Source organism: Bidens hawaiensis, unplaced genomic scaffold, assembly GCF_021521415.1.
Source record: "Bidens hawaiensis isolate Kalapana, Puna unplaced genomic scaffold, B.hawaiensis_p1.1 tig00035561_1, whole genome shotgun sequence".
NCBI classification, from domain to species: Eukaryota; Viridiplantae; Streptophyta; class Magnoliopsida; order Asterales; family Asteraceae; genus Bidens; species Bidens hawaiensis.
Genome location: NW_027496194.1, coordinates 153,341 through 173,012, shown reverse-complemented (window position 1 = coordinate 173,012; position 19,672 = coordinate 153,341). Strand labels below are relative to the sequence as shown.

The 19,672-nt window shown below is 36.4% G+C and overlaps 3 protein-coding genes across 3 annotated transcripts; 2 read left to right on the top strand and 1 right to left on the bottom strand.

Annotated features, from left to right (window-relative positions):
• The first annotated feature begins 2,084 nt into the window (after positions 1-2,084).
• On the top strand, positions 2,085-5,930 carry LOC143587550 (putative carboxylesterase SOBER1-like). The gene is made up of 6 exons (XM_077068812.1): positions 2,085-2,324; positions 4,247-4,299; positions 4,479-4,602; positions 4,719-4,846; positions 5,454-5,561; positions 5,642-5,930. The coding sequence occupies exons 1-6, from the start codon at positions 2,174-2,176 to the stop codon at positions 5,729-5,731; spliced, it is 654 nt and encodes a 217-aa protein (XP_076924927.1). The 5' UTR covers positions 2,085-2,173; the 3' UTR covers positions 5,732-5,930.
• Positions 5,931-7,647: 1,717 nt separating this feature from the next.
• On the top strand, positions 7,648-11,570 carry LOC143587557 (putative carboxylesterase Os04g0669500). Its single transcript, XM_077068817.1, has 9 exons — positions 7,648-7,715; positions 7,812-7,869; positions 8,313-8,322; positions 8,538-8,615; positions 9,274-9,326; positions 9,514-9,637; positions 9,732-9,856; positions 10,665-10,772; positions 11,487-11,570. The coding sequence occupies exons 1-9, from the start codon at positions 7,648-7,650 to the stop codon at positions 11,568-11,570; spliced, it is 708 nt and encodes a 235-aa protein (XP_076924932.1).
• Positions 11,571-12,284: 714 nt separating this feature from the next.
• On the bottom strand, positions 12,285-13,885 carry LOC143587549 (limonoid 7-O-acetyltransferse-like). The gene is made up of 2 exons (XM_077068811.1): positions 13,426-13,885; positions 12,285-13,240 (listed from the first exon to the last, which is right to left on the bottom strand). The coding sequence occupies exons 1-2, from the start codon at positions 13,747-13,749 to the stop codon at positions 12,329-12,331; spliced, it is 1,236 nt and encodes a 411-aa protein (XP_076924926.1). The 5' UTR covers positions 13,750-13,885; the 3' UTR covers positions 12,285-12,328.
• Positions 13,886-19,672: the final 5,787 nt, after the last annotated feature.

Genomic DNA, 19,672 nt, shown 5'->3' with positions numbered 1-19,672 from the left:
ATGGTCGTGCGATGCGGTGGGGAACGAAAATTCTAGTAATCATGTAAAAATTACGGATGTTCAAGGTTCGTTTGAAACCTTAAAAACGTTTAAACCGATCATCACTTTTGGTCAGTTGGTTTCAGAATGTTCAAACCATAGCAAACGGTTTGGTTTATGCTTTATACTGAAAATTGGCCATATAAAACCAGGCCGGTCGGTAAATTTATTATTGAAGCTCAATGTGTGAAACCAAACCATTAGTAACGATTTAGTTTGAATTTTCAACGATTCAGTTTCGGTTTTCAATGAAAAAATATGAACCGACGGTTTGACTTATTGCTTAACTTAGACGCTGTTAAAACCGAACTGTGAACACCCATATGTAACATTCTAATTTTAATTGGAATAAACTATAGCAATACCATACCCAAATTAAAGACAATAAAATGCTCATTTTTATGGTGTAATTTTCTTAAAAGAATATTAACATATGAAAAAGTTACGGGCGCTGAAAAATCGTTGGTGGGAAGTTGGTTAACAATTAAATTTAAAAGAAATACATTGGTAAAGATGAAGGTCCAAAGTTGTAACTATTTCTTAAATTTATAAAAGCTAAGTAAAGTTGAGGGGGTAATGTTCTAACTATTTATAAGCATGTTTTTTAATGGATAAGTTTGCCCTTATCTTACATGCTATATAGTGTGTGCATTATGCATTATAAGTTGTAAATTACTTAAAAAATAGATGTCTTAATTTGCCCATAACTTATGTATAATATATAGTATATAAATTTACAATTTTGAAAGATGCTTGGTTTTGAGGGTTGTACAACCTTCATCAAGTTTGTACCTTTAGAAGTTCAGAAGTTTAAACAATCAAACCACATGTCATCTACTAATTATTCAATATTTATATACACACTGAAGTTGTTAGCTAAAGAATTTAGTTGGTGAAGTGGTAAGGTTGTTAGATTTATTAAATAAATCATCGAGGTTCGACTCTTGTAGTGGGTAATTGTTAAATTATATCACTCTTTTTAAATTTATAACATAATTTTTCAAATAAGCATACGTTAGTTTTAATCAAATTTATGTTGTTCCTGAACTTTACAAGAGTTAAACCAAAGTCTATAAATTAAAAAAAAATTATTATTTTGTTTTCATTTATGTTATTTTTGAATTTTCTATTTTATTCTGTTATCTGTAAAGAATGTTGTATCGTACTTATTGTTTTGTTGATGCCTTTTATCAACATGAACCATCATGCATGGTTCGACGTTTTTACATTTGTTTTTCATTTGTTTTCCTTAATGGTTCACGAAAGGTGGTGACGGTGACGATTCCATGTTTTTAATGAAGTGGATTTGTAAATAAACGATTTTACACATTCTCTTCCCCAATACTTTGCGGGGGTCTAAATACTAGTTTTTTTACAAAAACTTGGGAGCGTGTCCCTAGAATTCGATGAAATTGGGACGGTATAAGCCAGGAGAGATGGGGGGGGGGGGGTTCCTCCGGTGCTAGCCAGGGAAAAGGATTTCATATGTTTTCTTACCGCGCCACTACGCATGCTCTAAGTAGGGTAAAATAAGCAAAAACACCCTTCTTCTTTTATTATTATTATTTATTAAAGAGAAACCGTATTTAAATTAGAACACAGTTTTGCAAGCGTTATCTACAACATTAAACAATAATTTACACATACACTCACATGAGTTATGAGCATAGACAAGATACTTTAAACGGCGCAGAGCTTTTCATTGATATGCTTCCAAGTTCTAAATATAACAAAAGCTTTTTATATTATTTATTTATTTATTATTATTATTATTACTATTACTATTATTACTGATGAAACAAATTTATGAACTAGTAAAATATAGAACCACATAAGTATTCCTACATTTTGTTATATTTATACACTAGTTTCGAGTAACACAACACACTTATTTTTCCGATGTTTCGATACTCAAACCCGAGTTACAATTGAAACATAACCGATAACGACCTAATTTGCGTGTTAATAAAATTTCCATATGTAAATTGTTTCTCCAAGCAAGAGACCAACAACATGAAGCGTTAAAATGAAAATGAAGGGTTTAAAAGCAGTGGCACTATTCTTCTTCACTCTCTCCATCACCATCTACACAATATTTATATCTTCTCCTTCTTCTTCTGAGTCAACTGTTGCAATGGCGTCTCGAAGCTTCATCTTGTGGCTACACGGTCTAGGCGACTCCGGTCCAGCCAACGAACCCATCAAAACCGTCTTCAGTTCCCGCCAGTTAGCCAACACCCGCTGGTCTTTCCCTTCGGCTTCATCTCAACCGGTTTTATGCAATCGTAAGTCCCAATTAACCAACTCATTGTTTGATTTGTGGTGTTCGGTGTATGTGATCGTAATGTGTATTTGCTGGATTTAGGGTTTTGTTGATCTCATTGTGAAATTCAAATTGGTGAAGCTAACAAAAGCTTGACATGTGGAATTGTATTGCAAATTGAGATGTGAGTTTATATGATTGAAAAAGTTAAGACTATCGATCGAGCAATGGATTTTTTTTTTGAAATGGTGTGAATTAGGAAAAAAATTAGGTTAACGGGGAAGTCAACAAAAAAAAAAAGGATTTTGGTGTATCCGCTATTGAGATAGCGGATTAGGAGTTAGAAATTTGTAGGAGCCGCCATTACCAATGACGGATTACGAAAAGATTATGTTCACACTTAATCCGCTATTGACAATAGCGGATTACATTATACACGTTCCTAACCCAGTTAACAAACTAACTAACCCCGATAACCAAACTAACCTAACTATAAACAACCAAACTAACCTAACTTTGGATACTAACCTAACCACAATCCTCTCTTTCTCTCTCTTAAATGCAAGTTATTAAATTCTTTCTCTCTCTTAAATGCATTAGTTGCAGTGAGAGAAACCCCATGCCTACCATCGATTTTGTCTAAGGCATGTAAGAAGCAATTTCATGGCGAAGTTCAAGAGTGTGAGCCTCAAAAGGATGTGTTGGGAGATCGGAAGCACAACACAACAAAGAAAGTTTGATCGCCTGATGGATGACCTTAAGGCAACAAACAAAGAAGCATGGCGGTACCTCCGTCAAATAGATAAAAAAAATGGACAGTCCTGTATGACAGTGGGAATCGATGATGGGTTTCTCTCACTGCAACTAATGCATTTAAGAGAGAGAAAGAATTTAATAACTTGCATTTAAGAGAGAGAAAGAGAGGATTGTGGTTAGGTTAGTATCCAAAGTTAGGTTAGGTAGGTTAGTTTGGTTAGTGGGGTTAGTTTGGTTAGCGGGGTTAGTTAGTTTGTTAACTGGGTTAGGAACGTGTATAATGTAATCCGCTATTGTCAATAGCGGATTAAGTGTGAACAGAATCTTTTCGTAATCCGTCATTGGTAATGGCGGCTCCTACAAATTTCTAACTCCTAATCCGCTATTCTCAATAGCGGATACACCAAAATCCTTTTTTTTTGTTGACTTCCCCGTTAACCTAATTTTTTTCCTAATTCACACCATTTCAAAAAAAATTAGACCGTTGATTGAACAAGTCCGAGTATTTGAACAAATTAGACCGTTATTTGAACAAATCCAGTGTTGTTGAACTCGCTAGGCGCTAGTCAGGTGGTGGGGTAGGTAGCGATTAATCGGATTGTAATTTATCTGTAGTTTTTTAAATATGCATATTTGACCTATTTTGACCAAATAGCGATTAATAAGCAACTAGTCGGTAGCTATTAATCAGTGATTAGTCAGCCTAGGTGCGATTTTTACAACCATGAACAAATCTGATCAAGATTTTCAGAATTTCTTATATTTTAGTGTTTGCTATTTACAAGTTAAATAGTTCTGCAAATAATTTTTTAGTACTTTTTTAATAACGAGCACGCTCGCCAAACGCATCTGAGCATCTCGCGTCTTTTAAAAGTAAGATTAAGATATGCAAGCTTAGTTTACAGCCCATAAGCACTATTCTCAATTGAGGGATAAGGGATAGTGCTTATGGGCTGTAAACTTAGATTGGTATGATGACACAAATTTATAAATTTCAGGGAAGTTGTATGCTATAAGCAACTTTAAGCATTGACATTGTGTAGTGCAAGCATCTAATATTATTTTTTGATGTTTATGATTGCAGAATAAGTGTGTTGTTTACTGTTTTTTACTCGTCTAGTGATTTGTTAACTTTAATGTTTTGGACTTTGTATAATTTTATGATATCTGAACCACCAACTGTTGCAGGTGGTGCTGTGATGCCTTCATGGTTTGACATTCCTGAGATCCCTGTAACGGCTGTAAGTTATTTTCTTTTTGTATTGATCTTCGTCTCGTAGTTTATGTGGACCAAAACAATCTCGTACATGTACTTGTAAAGATGATGTCGGGCGATTAAGTAATTCAACCCAAAATGGATATGTTGTTATTTCTGTGACACGGAAATATTAAAATTTTGTACAACTTTTTAAATATATAGAATTCTCCAGTGGATGAAAGTTCGTTGCTTAAAGCAGTTAAAAATGTGCATTCAATGATTGACAAGGAGTTGGCTTCTGGAATTGACCCCAAAAATGTGTTTCTTTGTGGGTTTAGTCAAGGAGGTCTCTCTCTCTCTCTCTCTCTCTCTCACACACACACACACACACAGAGACAAAAGCATATATACATGCTTGTGTGTGAATATATAATAACAGTAACAACCTTTTAAATGTTGTAGGTGCATTGACCTTGGCCAGTACTCTGTTATACCCAAAAACTCTTGGTGGGGGTGCAATATTTAGTGGATGGGTACCTTTTAACTCAACTGGCCCTATATTAGAACAAATCACTGCAGAAGCAAAACTGGTACGTTTCAACAATAATAACTAGTGATCTAGACATGTAATATTGCATATATAAGCTGTTGTATACATTATACAAACATAAACACAAACGGACATGCTTGTGTTTGTTCGTTTAACTTTAACCGAACAAGTGATCCAGCACGCACAATTTAACGAGCGGGGATTTCTTGTTCATGTTTGTAAATAAAATGAGTGTGTTTGTGTTTGTTTTTTAATAGTATAAACGAACGGCTCACAAACATAAACGAGTGAACACAACTTAACGTAGATGAACATAAATGACCAAGCGAAAAGTAAACATGAACATCAATCTGTCAGGTTTAAAAACTTAATAAAACCAGACCAAACTGTCACGGGTTTAAATAATTTAACTGAATATATAAAGTATAAACAAACGGGCGACATAAATGAACATAAGCATGCGTAAATGAACAAATATAAACGGATGTTCACAAGCATAAAAGAATGAACGAGACATGTGTTCATTTGTTTAACTAAATGAACACAAATTTTTGTTCATGTTTGTTTGTTTGATAAATAAGCGAACATAAACGAACTTCTTGTTGAATGGTTCAAAAACGGTTCACTGAGCGTTTGGTTGTATGCAGACTCCAATATTATGGTCGCATGGTACAGCTGATGGGACAGTGTTATTTGAAGCGGGGCAAGCGGGCCCACCATTGCTACAACGATTAGGTGTAAACTGTGAATTTAAGGTACTGACTCCTTTGACCTTGTTGAGCATTTTAGGTAATTTATATTTGGTTTTCTGACTTTGGGTGGGTTCAAATGACAGGCGTATCCGGGTCTTGGTCATTCAATAAACAATCAGGAGCTTAAACATGCGGAATCATGGATCACCTCACGTCTACAAAGTTCATCTTGAAGGTTTGACTATAGTTGACTTTTTATTCATAAGGCTGGGATACTGAACTTATTTTCTTGATCTATGAGCCCAGTAAGATCGCTTTGGGGATGAGTTATTTTGAGTTTTGGAAGATATGTATGTAGATGCAATAATTTGATACCACGTTAGATTACTGAATTTATGATTTATTTGAAAAGTGACATATTTGAAATGAAGGCGCGTGTACTTTGTTCATCTGTATAAAAAACATGGTTTGATTATACATGTTATGTTCATAAATTATATTGCTATTTGTACTATCTTTGAGAGTCTGATTATACATGTTATGTTCATTAGAGTATGATAGAATACTATCACAATTTTTATGATCTTAAAAGAGATGTTGGAAATGTGTTCAGCCGGCAGCTGTTCAAAAACTGCACTGTTCACCCACGGATTTGTTTTTAGCTATCCTTGACCAAGAACAAGCATCTCTCCATTTCACGCTCTTTCTACTGACTATAAGAAAGGTACGCGGGAAGGGAGAATTAATGTTGTAAAACGTATTTCTTAAACGTCAAGGACTGTCTGCGTAGTTAACTCTAAATAAGATTGTATTTAATTACAATCTGAAACTTAAATGATTAAATTGCACAACAAAAGTATAATTTGAATTCGTAGAATCAAATGTAAGTAATATTAAATTTTGCAATAAAAGAATAAACAGTGAATGTTAAAACTATAATGTATTTAATAACGGGGAAAGTTGACGTACAAATTTAATTAACGTGCTAACTGTGATAATCAATTAGTGTAATTATGTATTTGCATCGTATTGTGATTACACTATTTTGTAATTACACTATACTATAATTACTATATATTATATATATAATTACACTATCTGATTCTCATAGTTAGCATGCTAATTTAATTTGTATTTGATTCAAACCCTTTAATAATAACATAAGTTTAAACTAGTAAATATTTATAAAAGTTTATATAATCAAATCAGTATATTAATAATTAAACCAAATTAAATAATTAGAGTTAAAACATAAAAGAGTGATAGTCACTAACATATGACGTGATCGATTTAAAATTTGGAATTATATAATATATTGTTCCTCATGTATCCAACAACTTTTGAAACAATTACAACCGTTAGATCACTCTGAAATGCAATCTGGACCCTTTGAAGTCCAAAAATACCTTCTAGAAGCAGAAGTTATTTTCAGTTTTTGAAGACCCATTTTTTCCTCACCACGTCACCTGTAACCACCTCACTCTACTTTGTCGTTAAATGATTAATAAAGTTAATCATTTTCCTTGATTTATGTGTTTGGTTTCTCAATAGTTGGAACTTTTTATATTCATCATTCTGATACAAGGTGGTTCTAATTCATTCTTGTGACCAAAGGAAGTTTAAAGTTATTTGGTCAGGATATTCAATTCCGATTGCTTTAATATATCATTAGAGATCGCGGATCCGAAAAACTGCCTCCTAGAGCTTTGATAAAACTTCTCCAAGCAAGCAATCCATTCAATTGGAATACTGTGTTTAGTTATTAAAAATCGTTTATTTATGCCAAGTTTTGATCTGTTGTCTGATATAATCAATTTTAATATTAAAAATATTTGATCAGGTGAAGTGCAATCTCGATCAGGCTAAAAACTTACAAGAGGCTCTTATCAACAACGTTTAATACCATGTTTAATCTCAATTTATGTTTTATTAGTTTTGCAAGTTACACTTTTGGGTCTTTGCTTTTTGTAATGGTCCTTTTGATTTTTTATTGATATTGGCTTTAAATAAAAGAATATCTGATATAGAGTAAAGAGAAAAAGAGAGATGTCATAGTTGGTATGATCTTTAGTCAAACTTGGAAGTCTTAAGTTTCTCTACTTTTAATGGACCTATATATCAATATTGTTTTCTATTGAGTTACAGAAGAATGCAGAACCACACGTTTTTGAAGAAACTGTTTTGGATAACTTTTTGGTCCATGGTGCATTATTCCATGTATGTAAACCAGCTCTGCGATGATAAAGTCCCTGATCTGATCAACCAGTCGTAGACTATTTGGCAATTTCAACCCATTTTGATTTTGTATATCAGTATATCACCAACTTTTTTTGATGAGAAAAACATCCCTGAGGTAATTAGTAATTATAAGGTTAGTTATGCATGATCAAAAAGCTTAAGATTATATAGATGAAAGAATGTGTTGATAACCAAAGGATTCCGCTATATCAATTGAGTAGAAATTTATATTCAATATGTATCTTATCTGATTGATTCACACCAATTCTTATATTCACTGGAGTCTTTTTTCTGCAGCTAGCTGCAAGTGTAATTCTGATAGGTTTTTGTATACATTTGATGAATTAACTATGATGAAAAAACGGCGTTTTTTTTATTTTAACGAAAACAAAGAAAGAATTAGTGTCTCATGATCCTAAGAACCAATAGATCTCAAGCTTAATGTTGAACTTTCAGCATTGAATCTGTAGCTTTTGTGTGCATTAAGCAGGCAATAGTCCCATAAGTTATTGTTGAGGTTAATTTATAGTTTAGTAGTTAGTTTATTTTTCATTACATGTCTGTGAGCATTTGCAGGATACCAAAGGTGAGTTAAATGTTACAGTTATCTGAACCTTTTGATGATGAATGAGTAGCTACATAGCAAAAATTCATAATGGTGGGCTTCTTGGTCCTCTATTTAAGGTATGGGTTAATATCATCTATATCTCTTTTCTTCCTGCATCTTTTAGTTGATCAACAAATTAATTTTTATTTTTTACCTCTTATTAACACCCCTATTGTTTTATATGAAAATTTAAGGTTTCTTAGAAGAATATCTTGATGGGACCTTTTATGGACGTGTCAACAGAAAAGTGTTTGATGCTAGTGCTGGACAAGGTTAATCAAGAAATTGAGAAGCTGGCAAATCATGTCTTATTGAAGCCATTAGATAGCATTGGTGTTTCCGTTTAGAATTTATAGAAAATTAGTTTTGCTATTATGGCATTAAACTATCCGTCCACCGGACGGGGTATAAAACTAGTTGGATTTGGTTCTTAAAAGAGTACACATATTGCCCTTACTATTCACTCACGACATTAATCTTAATATGCAATAAATAATTTACTAAGTTCCTATAAAGTAACGTTTCCACATTTTATTTAAGAAAAATATAGAAATCCCAAACAACCCGCTCATCCTTAATTTTTATTCTTCATCCCTTAAAAATTTGTTACGTGTGTGCCCTAACGTTAGCATCCACAGCCTCCAAAGGGGTGATCAGGTGCTGTAGTGTATGGAAACAATAGTAAAAAGAAAGAAACTTGTAAAGATAAAATGGGAATGGGTTGATCTTATGGGTAGGTGACTCCGGTCCAGCCAATGAACCCATCCAATCGGGTTACCTGTAATTGTAAGTCCCAATTCTTATCATCATAGTGTAATTCAGTTATCATAATAGCAAGTCACCATTGTTTACGAATATGAACCATTTCGGGTATAACCTAATACCATTCAACCTGGGCATCGTATGTAACAATTTGTGATACGTTTGCAGATGGTGCCGTGATGCCTTCGTGGTTTGACATTCATGAGATACCGGTTACAGCTGTAAGTTTTATTCAATGATTCCATTAACAAAATACATCTACATCGGTCAGCACCAAAGTGCGTTTGGTTAACACTAATAGGAAATCTCTGAATTATTATTCATGGAGCCTCTAAGTCATCAGATTTATAAACATGCTGAATGAAGCCTCTCTAAATCAGTCAGATTTACAAATTTTTTAACGCACAGAATTCTCCCGTGGATGAAAGTTCGTTGCTTAAAGCAGTCCAAAATGTGCACTCGATGATTGACAAGGAGTTGGCTGCTGGAATTGACCCTAAAAATGTTTTTCTTTGTGGATTTAGTCAAGGAGGTCTCTCTCTCTCTCTCTCACACATACAAACATACACTCATACATGTTTGTGCGAGAAAACAAAACAACAGAAACAACTTTTAAATTGTTACAGGTGCACTGGCCTTGGCTAGTGTTCTGTTATATCCAAACACTCTTGGAGCGGGCGCCATCTTTAGTGGATGGGTTCCTTTTAATTCAAGTTCTATAATCGAACGAATCACACCTGAGGCCAAAAGGGTATGTTTCGACCTGCTTACAAGTTAAATGGGTCAAACAGGTTGAAAGTTTCCCAGTGTTTAATTTTTATAGCATACAATTGGGGATGTAAACGAGTTGAGCCAAGCCCGGGTTTGTCTAAGCTCGATCTCAGCTCATTTAACCTGCGAGGCTACGAGAGATTTCGAGCTCTATTTCTAAGATTGAACCTGGCTCATTTGCTATTATTATTTATTAGTTAATTCATTTACAGTTATAGTTGCTTTCTCTCTCTATTTATATGTATTACTTATAACTTTTATATATACAATATAGGTATATATTATTTAGTTATTTTATCCAAGTTTTATATATAAAAATTATTATATTAAAATTTTACATCTAAGATATTAAATAAAAGCTTTATAAGTAATAGACTTGTTTAGGCTCGCCAGCCAGCTCTAGCTCGTTTATCATACAAGCTTATTTTGAGGCTTGAGCTCATTTACGCTCAACTCGATTCAAGCTTATAGTGAGCCAACATCGAGTACCCTGTGAGCTGCTTGGCTTTTTACACCCCTATATACAGTATAACATCCTACATAAAAGATATAGAATTATAGTTTGACTTAGTAATAATCATGTAGTCTTTTAACAAATTCACTATTTATAAATAGGTTCTAAAAATGGACAAAAAAGTGTTCGTTGTTCAACCCGTTTTGACCCAGCCCGTTTTGATACTTACTTAAAATGACCCGTTACCCAACCCTACTTACACACATCTGTGAAAGCTTCAATGTTTTTTTAGGCACATATTTTATTATTTACTGATTAGCGTTTTGTTGTTTAGACCCCGGTATTATGGTCACATGGTATAGCTGATGGAACAGTTTTGTTTGAAGCCGGGCAAGCGGGCCCACCATTCCTTCAACACGTAGGCATGAACTGTGAATTTAAGGTACTGCTCACTCTTGACTCATGATTTTGAAAGCTTTAAATTTTTGTTCTATTTTTAATTTTAACCAAGACAATAAGTTGAAGGGCATTTTAGGTATTCTATTGTTAGAACATTTTCTCATTGTTTTCGTAACCTAGCTAGTCAATGAACTGGCTACCTTAGTGTTCTACTGACCCACTTCGAAAACCGTATCATGTCATAAATAATTTAAAACTGAATGCTTTAAAATAAAATATGATGGTAAATTACAGTTTTCGTTTCTCATTAAGGGGTAACTTGCAACTTTTGTCCTTTATCTTCACTAAGTAAAAGAAAGAGTCCCTAAAATTCATACGGTGTTACACTTTTCTATCATTTTCTCTAAATGGTGTTAAAAATTCCATTAACTTTACAGAATGATTATTTTTTCTAAGACAGTCATTTTGTAAAAAGTTCACAAAATTTTCAACTATAGTTGGTGAAAGGGCGAAAATGTGACAATGTACGAATTTCAGGGACGTTTATTTACTTACGTTCAAGGACAGAAGTTGTAAGTTACCCATATCAAGTCTGATGCTGTAAAATAATCAGTAAATGAGGCTTTGAAGGAGTAAAGATCATTTTGAAATCTAGTTCAACCATTAGGCCTGGTTTAACCCGGTTCCCAGTCTGAGTGGTCTTGTTCGGCTATGAATCACTGCATTTTTATTAACTACACACGGCTCAAAATGACAGGCATATCCGGGTCTTGCTCATTCTCTAAACAGTCAGGAGCTCCAACACCTGGAATCATGGATCAAATCACGTTTACAAAGTTAATCATGAAGGTTTGACTTTAGTTGACCTTTTTACATGTATGCCAACATTATTGAATTTTGGTAAGATATATGAGGTCAAGCTGATTTCTTTTGAATATCAGCAAATATATAAATTCTTGAATTTGATGAACACTCTAATAATTTTACAACTTAATAATTCGTTGATGTTGAAATCGTGATATAATTCTTATCTTTTCAGTTCAATTTTGTTTTTGTATCGAGTTAAATTTTCTTTTAGCTAATTTCAGTTTTAATCTATCCCCATACGCAACTCAGACGCCAAGGATTCAAGTCCCACATATAACAAGGTTTAAATGAAATTCGCCGTTCAAAACTTTTTTTAATATTTTTCTCAATATTCTTTTACTATAATATTATTTTTCATAACATATATATCATTGAATTCAAAGAATTCGTTTCAATTGTGTTTTTCTCTGATACTGATATTCTAAATTTTCAATATACAATAAAAGAATAGACATTGGCTTCTTGTTAACTTCTTATTTCTGTATTTCATATATTCTTATGAATTTGTTATAGAATGCTAAACCTGCACATATCTATGTTGGTTTCTCAACTGTTGGTTAGTAATTAAAGGTGAACATACTAAGCAGGCCGTAACGGGTTGGTTGATAGTTACAAAAGGGTCAATAATGGGTTGCACGATATTTATACCTTTTTTCATCATAGGAAAAGCATATTTACAAATGCATTTAACACATGTAACTAAACTGAAACAGGAAATGAAATCCATGCCATTCAATGAACAAATCGGAGAGGACTAGGGTCGACAGTGGCATAGGATAGAAGCTCAGGATTACACTCGAATATCTCCATTTCATCCGGACTCAATGTGACTATAGCTTCAACACCACTACCCTTTAACGTTTCATTCAACGCCACACGTCTTACAATTCCATGATTCATAAAATAAACCCATATTGGTTTTCCCCAACCGAAATCCAACTCATATGCTCCAGTGTTCAACAAGCTTGTAGCCACTAAGCAGTCTCCTTCGGCTGTCACGTTCATCAGTTGGTTTGATGCCCTTAAAATCTCATTGAATGTCTCATGCCCTTTCTCCCCTTTCATTGATTCAATGTGAACGTCGTTTACCTTTGCTATTGATTCTCTTTGTTGACCCATCAGGGTTGGCAAATCCAATTGGCAACTGGGAAAGCAGATTGTACCCGCTGCTATAACAAGGTTTCCAATGGATTCTTCAGGCAAAGGTGGTGATGCCCTTTTTCGGAGATCCACCATTGACAATAAAACATGAGGCGACTGTGGACCAAATTGTCTTACTTTTGTTGCTGCTTGGGCTGCAGCCTTCCAAATAATTGATGTTGTGGCTTCCATGCGACTTGGTGGACGTGCTGAGCTGGCACTAGCAACCGGTTGTGCCTTGAGCAAAGCCAAAGCATTGGAATCGAACACAAATCTTTTAGTGCTAAGCATTTTGGTAGCCAATATCTTGGAAGGCAACGAGTATTCTAAACACGGATTGTTAGGAAAGATCTCAGCACCAACAAAACTTGGTGAAATAGTTTCTGGTGAACCTCTAGCAGCTACGGCCCATGCTTTCATAAGCATTAAATTTGTGTGTCCGTCAATGATCTTGTGAGACGTACTAGTCAAAAGCCCAATCCCGCCACAATTAAAAATATTGACCTGGCAACACATCAAATTAGCCCTTTTGATAACCAAATTGTATCGTAACAATAACAGTATGGTAGATTATTAGTAAACTAGGACCCGTGGTGTACTTTTCCGTACTTAGGGATCAAAACCCAAATATGGGCATACCATAGGCACCATCCGTGTACCTCTTTCTATGATATTATGCAAGAAATTACCTGAATACGTATGATATAATTTCCTATTGAAGAGTTTGCAGTGTTTGGGGTTTCAGGCAACAACCCTCTCACTTTTTCGTCATCTGGATGCCTTAGAAAATCTTGGAGTGTCTGGTTGACTCGAGCCTCCGTATAATAAATTCCTTGATCGTTACATTCAATTTGCAAGTTGTCCTTCACCTTTCCAGCAAAAGGATAGAATCTTGTTAGAATCTCAGATAAAGTCTCTTTAAGATGTTTTGATCTTTTGTTCATGACATCTGCGACACTATCCTTGTTGGTATTAGGAATAAAAAAGGCTAAGGGGATGTAGACATCAACCATAAACTGGTCTAAAATTGATAACTTGAAGTTTCTCAGATGTCGGGGAGTTGGAGAAGATGGCTTGATGGTTTCTCTTGAAATTATTTCAAGATCAACCTTCGTATTACTATCCGGCAACCTGCAATAATGGTAACAAACCACAACCTATAATTGAGATACATGTTAGACCAAAAATGATCGAAGTTGTCATTTCTAACCTGTTCGATGAGGAGCTATAAAAGTGACCATAATATAAGGATGAAGACCGCGTTTGAAGATATTGTTGAGAATTTAGGAAACATTGAGTTGCTTTATAAGCTGAGAACAATGACTTTATTTGTCTGTCCATTGATGATGATCGGTTTCACAACACACTCTTTCATTTTAAAGATATTCCAAGTTGTTGTAACTTGACTTTTATCATATACATATATTATGTTGTCCATGATTAATAGAAATAGAATTAAGCATGTGTCACCTGCATGGCATGTATAATAGATTATCAGTATATCAGAATTAAGCATGTGTCACCTGCATGGCATGTATAATAGATTATCAGTATATCAATCAATCAATCATACCCAGTAAAATCCCACCGACAGCAAAGCTATAGGTAGGGTCTGGGGAGGGTGGGATGTAGGCACGCCGTACCTCTATCCAAAGGAATAAAGAGGTGGCTTCCAGAGAGACCCTCGGCTCTAAGTACATGTGTATGAAGCAAAATAAAGGAAATCAAAGTTTAACAGTTATATAAAAACTACTACTAATTATAATAATATTAATAATAAGGTCACAGTTTAACAACAATATAAAAGCTAATAATAATAATAATATATGTAAGGGAAATACCATTATGGTATGTGACCTAAATAAGTTAAGTCTAAGCCCTAAGGTATTCAATTCTCTCTAAAAATCCTTAACTTTAATTCTACTTCTCCACGAATTCCTATCCTCAACCATGTCCTCGAAGAGGTTTAGGTCTATCAAATCATGCCTAATCCTCTCATCCCAAGTCAATTTCGGTCGTCCTTTACCCCTCCTCCCCTCTATAGTAATGTTTTCTACGGATCTAACATGATTCGTCGTCTGTCTTCTCTTTACATGTCCAACCCATCTCAATCTCCACTCTCTTATCTTGTCTGCTATGTTCGCCACCCCTAATCTCTCGCGAAACACAACGTTTCTTATTCGGTCTAGCCTTGTGTGTCCACACATCCAACGTAGCATTCTCATTTCTGCTACCTCCATCTTCCGCACTTGTGCCTTCTTGATGGGCCCAACAATCTGTTCCATATAGCATTGCAGGTCTAACTGCCACCCTATAGAATTTTCCCTTTAGATTAGTCGGGAAACTCTTGTCGCACAATATACATGTGGCTGCTTTCCATCTACACCATCCTACCTGAACTCGGTGGGTCACATCACTGTCTAATTCCCCATCGCTCTGTACAAATGATCCTAAATACTTGAACTTCGTTACCTGCGGGACCACCTGCCCTTCAATTGTGATGTGTGCGTCTTCATTGTCGTTTATCCCACCAAAATCACAGTGTAGGTACTCCGTCTTAGATCGGCTAATCTTTAAACCTTTTGTCTCTAAGGTTGTTCGCCACTCCTCAAGCCTCATGTTTAGATCTTGTTTTTTCTCAGCAAGTAACACAATATCGTCTGCGAACATCATGCACCACGGGAGAGTCCCCTGAATCGACTTTGACAACTCATCCAAGACTACTGCAAAAAGAAACGGGCTCAACGCTGACCCCTGGTGAAGACCTACCTCTACAGGAAAGAAATCAGTATCCCTCACTGGCGCACGGAATACATATCCATAATTATCTCTATGTATTTCCTGGGCACTCTTCTACCCTCCAAGCACTCCCAGAGCACCTGTCGTGGCACACTGTCGTAGGCCTTTTCTAGGTCAATAAACACCATATGTAGATCACGCTTCTTCTCCCTATACTTTTCCATTAATCTTCTTATAAGGTGTATTCCCTCTGTGGTGGAACGCCCCGGCATGAAGCCAAATTGGTTGACCGTAACCTGAGTTTCTCGTCTAAGTCTAACCTCAATCACTCTTTCCCATAGCTTCATAGTATGACTTAGTAGTTTGATTCCTCGTAGTTACCACAACATTGGGCGTCTCCTTTGTTCTTATAGATAGGAACTACAACGCTGCTCCTCCACTGGTCTGGCATCTTACCTGATTTGAGAATACTATTGAACAGAGTAGTTAACCACATGACTCCTTCCTCCCCCAGACACTTCCACACCTCGATGGGTATGTTGTCTGGGCCAACCGCCTTAGACCTTCCCATCATCCTTAGTGCGTCCTTCACCTCTTCTCGTGTGATCCGTCGGCAGTAGCAGTTATTCGATTGTTGTCGTTGAAAGTTTGTGTTGTCATGTTCTTCTTGGTAAGCTCTCCCATTGTTAAAAAGATTGTGGAAGTAGGTTTGCCATCTTAGCTTGATGTCCTGCTCCTTGACCAGTACATGCCCATCTGTATCCTTTATGAACTTCACCGGTCCTAGATCTTGCCTTCTACGCTCCCTGGCTTTGGCAATCTTAAACATAGCATGTTCCCCCCTTTTGTTTTCTAGACTTTCATACATCCGTTTAAAGGCCGCCTTCTTTGCTTCCGCCACTGCCTTCTTCGCCTCTATCTTGGTCGTTTTGTAGTTGTCCCTCAATTCCACTCGCTCCTCCTCATTCGTGCACCTCATTAGCTCCCTAAAACATTCGTGTTTGTCCCTTATCTTGTCTTGCACTGCGTCATTCCACCACCAAGACTCCTTATGCCCACTTGTCTTTTCTGTTGTGACCCCGAGAGTCTCCTTTGCTACTTGGATGATCTTTGTCTCCATAGCTTCCCATATATGAGTTGAGTCCCCATTTAGTCGAGCCCGCGTATGCAGTATGAGTTTATCCTTAAACAGTAGGAGATTTTCGTCCTTCAAATTTCCCTATCGAATTCTCGGTGTACCTTTCTTCTCTCGAACAGTCAGCTTATTTCTGAAGGCTATATCAGTCACTAGTAGTCGATATTGAGTCACAACTGCCTCCCCAGGTATGACTTTGCAGTCCTTCCACCAACGTCGGTCTCCTTGCCTCATCAAAAGGTAGTCAATTTGCGTTGTAGCGTCCGCCACTGCTAAAAGTGATTAAATGAGAATCTTGTTTCCTAAAATAAGAATTTATAATACCTAGGTCATGTGCCACCGCAAACTCTAGAAGATCTGTTCCGGTCTCATTCCTATCACCAAAACCGAAACCCCCATGTACGGCTTCAAAACCATCGTTAGCCTTACCAATGTGTCCATTAAAATCACCTCCTATGCAAATCCTCTCCCCCCTAGGTATGCCCCCTACCACTGCGTCTAGGCAATCCCAAAATTCTCTCTTTTCCTGATCCCCTAGGCCTACATGAGGCACGTAGGCGGAGACTACTGCCACTACTTCCTCTCCTAGTACTAATTTCAACACCATAATCCTGTCATTATGTCTTATCACCTCCACCACACTAGTGTGTATTTCCTTAGCCACTAGAAACCCCACTCCATTCCTAGCTCCATCAGACCCCGAGTACCACAACTTATACCCATTACACTCAGCCCCTCTATGTCCTTTCCACTTAGTCTCCTGGAGGCATGCTATCTGAACCCTACGTCTTTTAAGCACATCTACCAATTCTAGCAACTTACCATTTAATGTTCCTACATTCCAAGAAGCCAAACGCAATATACGCTCCCTATCTTTACTCTTTCCTACACCCCTCGTTTCAGGACATGGTCTCAAGTAATAGTCATGGTTCCTACGCTCTATGGTTGCAACTAATCACACAAACACAAGCAATAGAACACCAAATCAATAATAATAATAATAATAGTAACAAAAATAATAATAATAATAATAATAATAGACACACGGCACACAGTAACAGATAAATTGGATTGACTACTCTAGCAGCATCAAGGCCTATTGCCAACAAAAAAATAAAAGATATGAAATGATCTCACCGGGATTTTAGCAAGTCACCAATATTGATCAGCTTCAGTTAGGGTGATTAAGAAGAAAAAATAGCAAATAACCTTCCTTTAGGGTTATTTCTTCAATCTCATAATATTACCACCTCTGAATAACAGCAACACAACACAACAAGCCTCAATCTTCTTTGACCCGAAGAAAAATTAGGGTTTCTGATAAGAACCCTACAACTCAGTTTCTGGCAGCAACAAAAAGGAATGTTTGATTACTAAAGACAGGAGAGACGCAGCGGAAGATAAATCACCAGACTTGTAGCCCACTGATTCCAGTCGGAGACACCACCACAGAGGCGGAGATCAGTTATTGCAAAGAGACCGGGCAGGTAACCAACTGATATAGATCAATTAATTGGCCCTTGTAATCGAGTCGGAGAAACTCAGATTTGCTGTAGCGGTGTGTTTGAAGTGGCAAAGGGGGCTGACGAGTAGTTAGGGTTTGCCGATAGATCGACGAGCATGCAGTGGTCTGATCAGTGGTCCGATTGGGGGCTGACGAGCAGTGGTCCGAGCAGCGTCTAACGATTGGGGCTGATAGATTGACGGCGGTGGTCCGATTGGGGCTAATAGATCGACGGCGACGGTGGTCCAAGCAGTGGCTGCCGATTGGGGCTGATAGATTGACGATAGTGGTCCGATTCTAACTAGATTGACGATTAAATAAACTATAAATGTAAGAAATAAAACTATAAATGACGATTAAATAGATTGGGGCTGATAGATCGACGATTCTAACTAGATTGACGATTGGGGCTGATAGATTGACGATTAAATAAACTATAAATGACGATTAAATAGATTGACGATAGTGGTCCGAGCAGCGTCTAACGATTGGGGCTGATAGATTGACGATTAATAGATTATCAGTATAATGTTTATATTATTATTATGTTTACAAGATATCCCAAGTTGTTGTAACTTATAATCATTGCGAATTCTATTAACTGAGGTCATTTTTTACATCATCTCATTATTTTTCGTGCTTTATTGTGTTATATAATCGGTGATTGTCTTTGAACTCTCTGCGATAGATTGATTCGTCCAATACAATGCAATTTTGTACTATTTCTGTCTTCATAATTTCTGAGTCGTATGCATTGTCTAAGTATTTCTTGAAGATTTGAAATAGTTTTATTGTTGGTTACATGGTTTGGAGATTGGACAGTTTTTATTTTGTAAAAAAAAATGTAGCATAACCATATTATTAAAAGGAAAGCCAACAATTATTAAATAGATTAAGTGAACCGGAGACTGTAACCCAAGAAATGAGTTCCTCCAGAAACCACAACAGTCTCACCCATTATATACGAAGCGTCATCAAAAGCCAAGAAAGCAGTGGCTGCAGCCATGCGTTCTGTCGTCCCAAGTCTTTTGAGTAACTTCTTTTCTTCCAACGCCTTTCTCTGAAGAGTATTTTAGACATTTTGTCAAAGGTCCAACATATATATGCACTATTGAAGTAGCAGAAGATACTTACCTTGGTTTCATTGCTGGTGATTTATGAAGCAAAGTGTGAAGGTCCAAAGCCAGGGCTAGACCTTAACACGCGCACTTGGGGCCAACTCAGTTGCAAGAGCCTAAACAAATACCACAAAGAGATTGTGACTTTGTTATAAATGATGAAGTTAGCATGCTTAGGCCTTGAGCAGCTCAGATCAAAAGGGCCTACTCCCGGGTGAATTGGGTCTACGCCCAGTTGGCATCCAGCCAACAGGGCCTAAGCCAAGATGAGACCCAAGATAAATCAGGCCTAGACCTAAATAAGATCTAATCAACTGGAAAAGGCCATATGAGATTAGGATAATCAGGCCAAGGCCCAGATGAGATATGGTCATGATCAATTTAACCTAGGCCCAGTTGAGATCTAGACAATTGGGCCTAGGCCCAAATGAGATCCGACC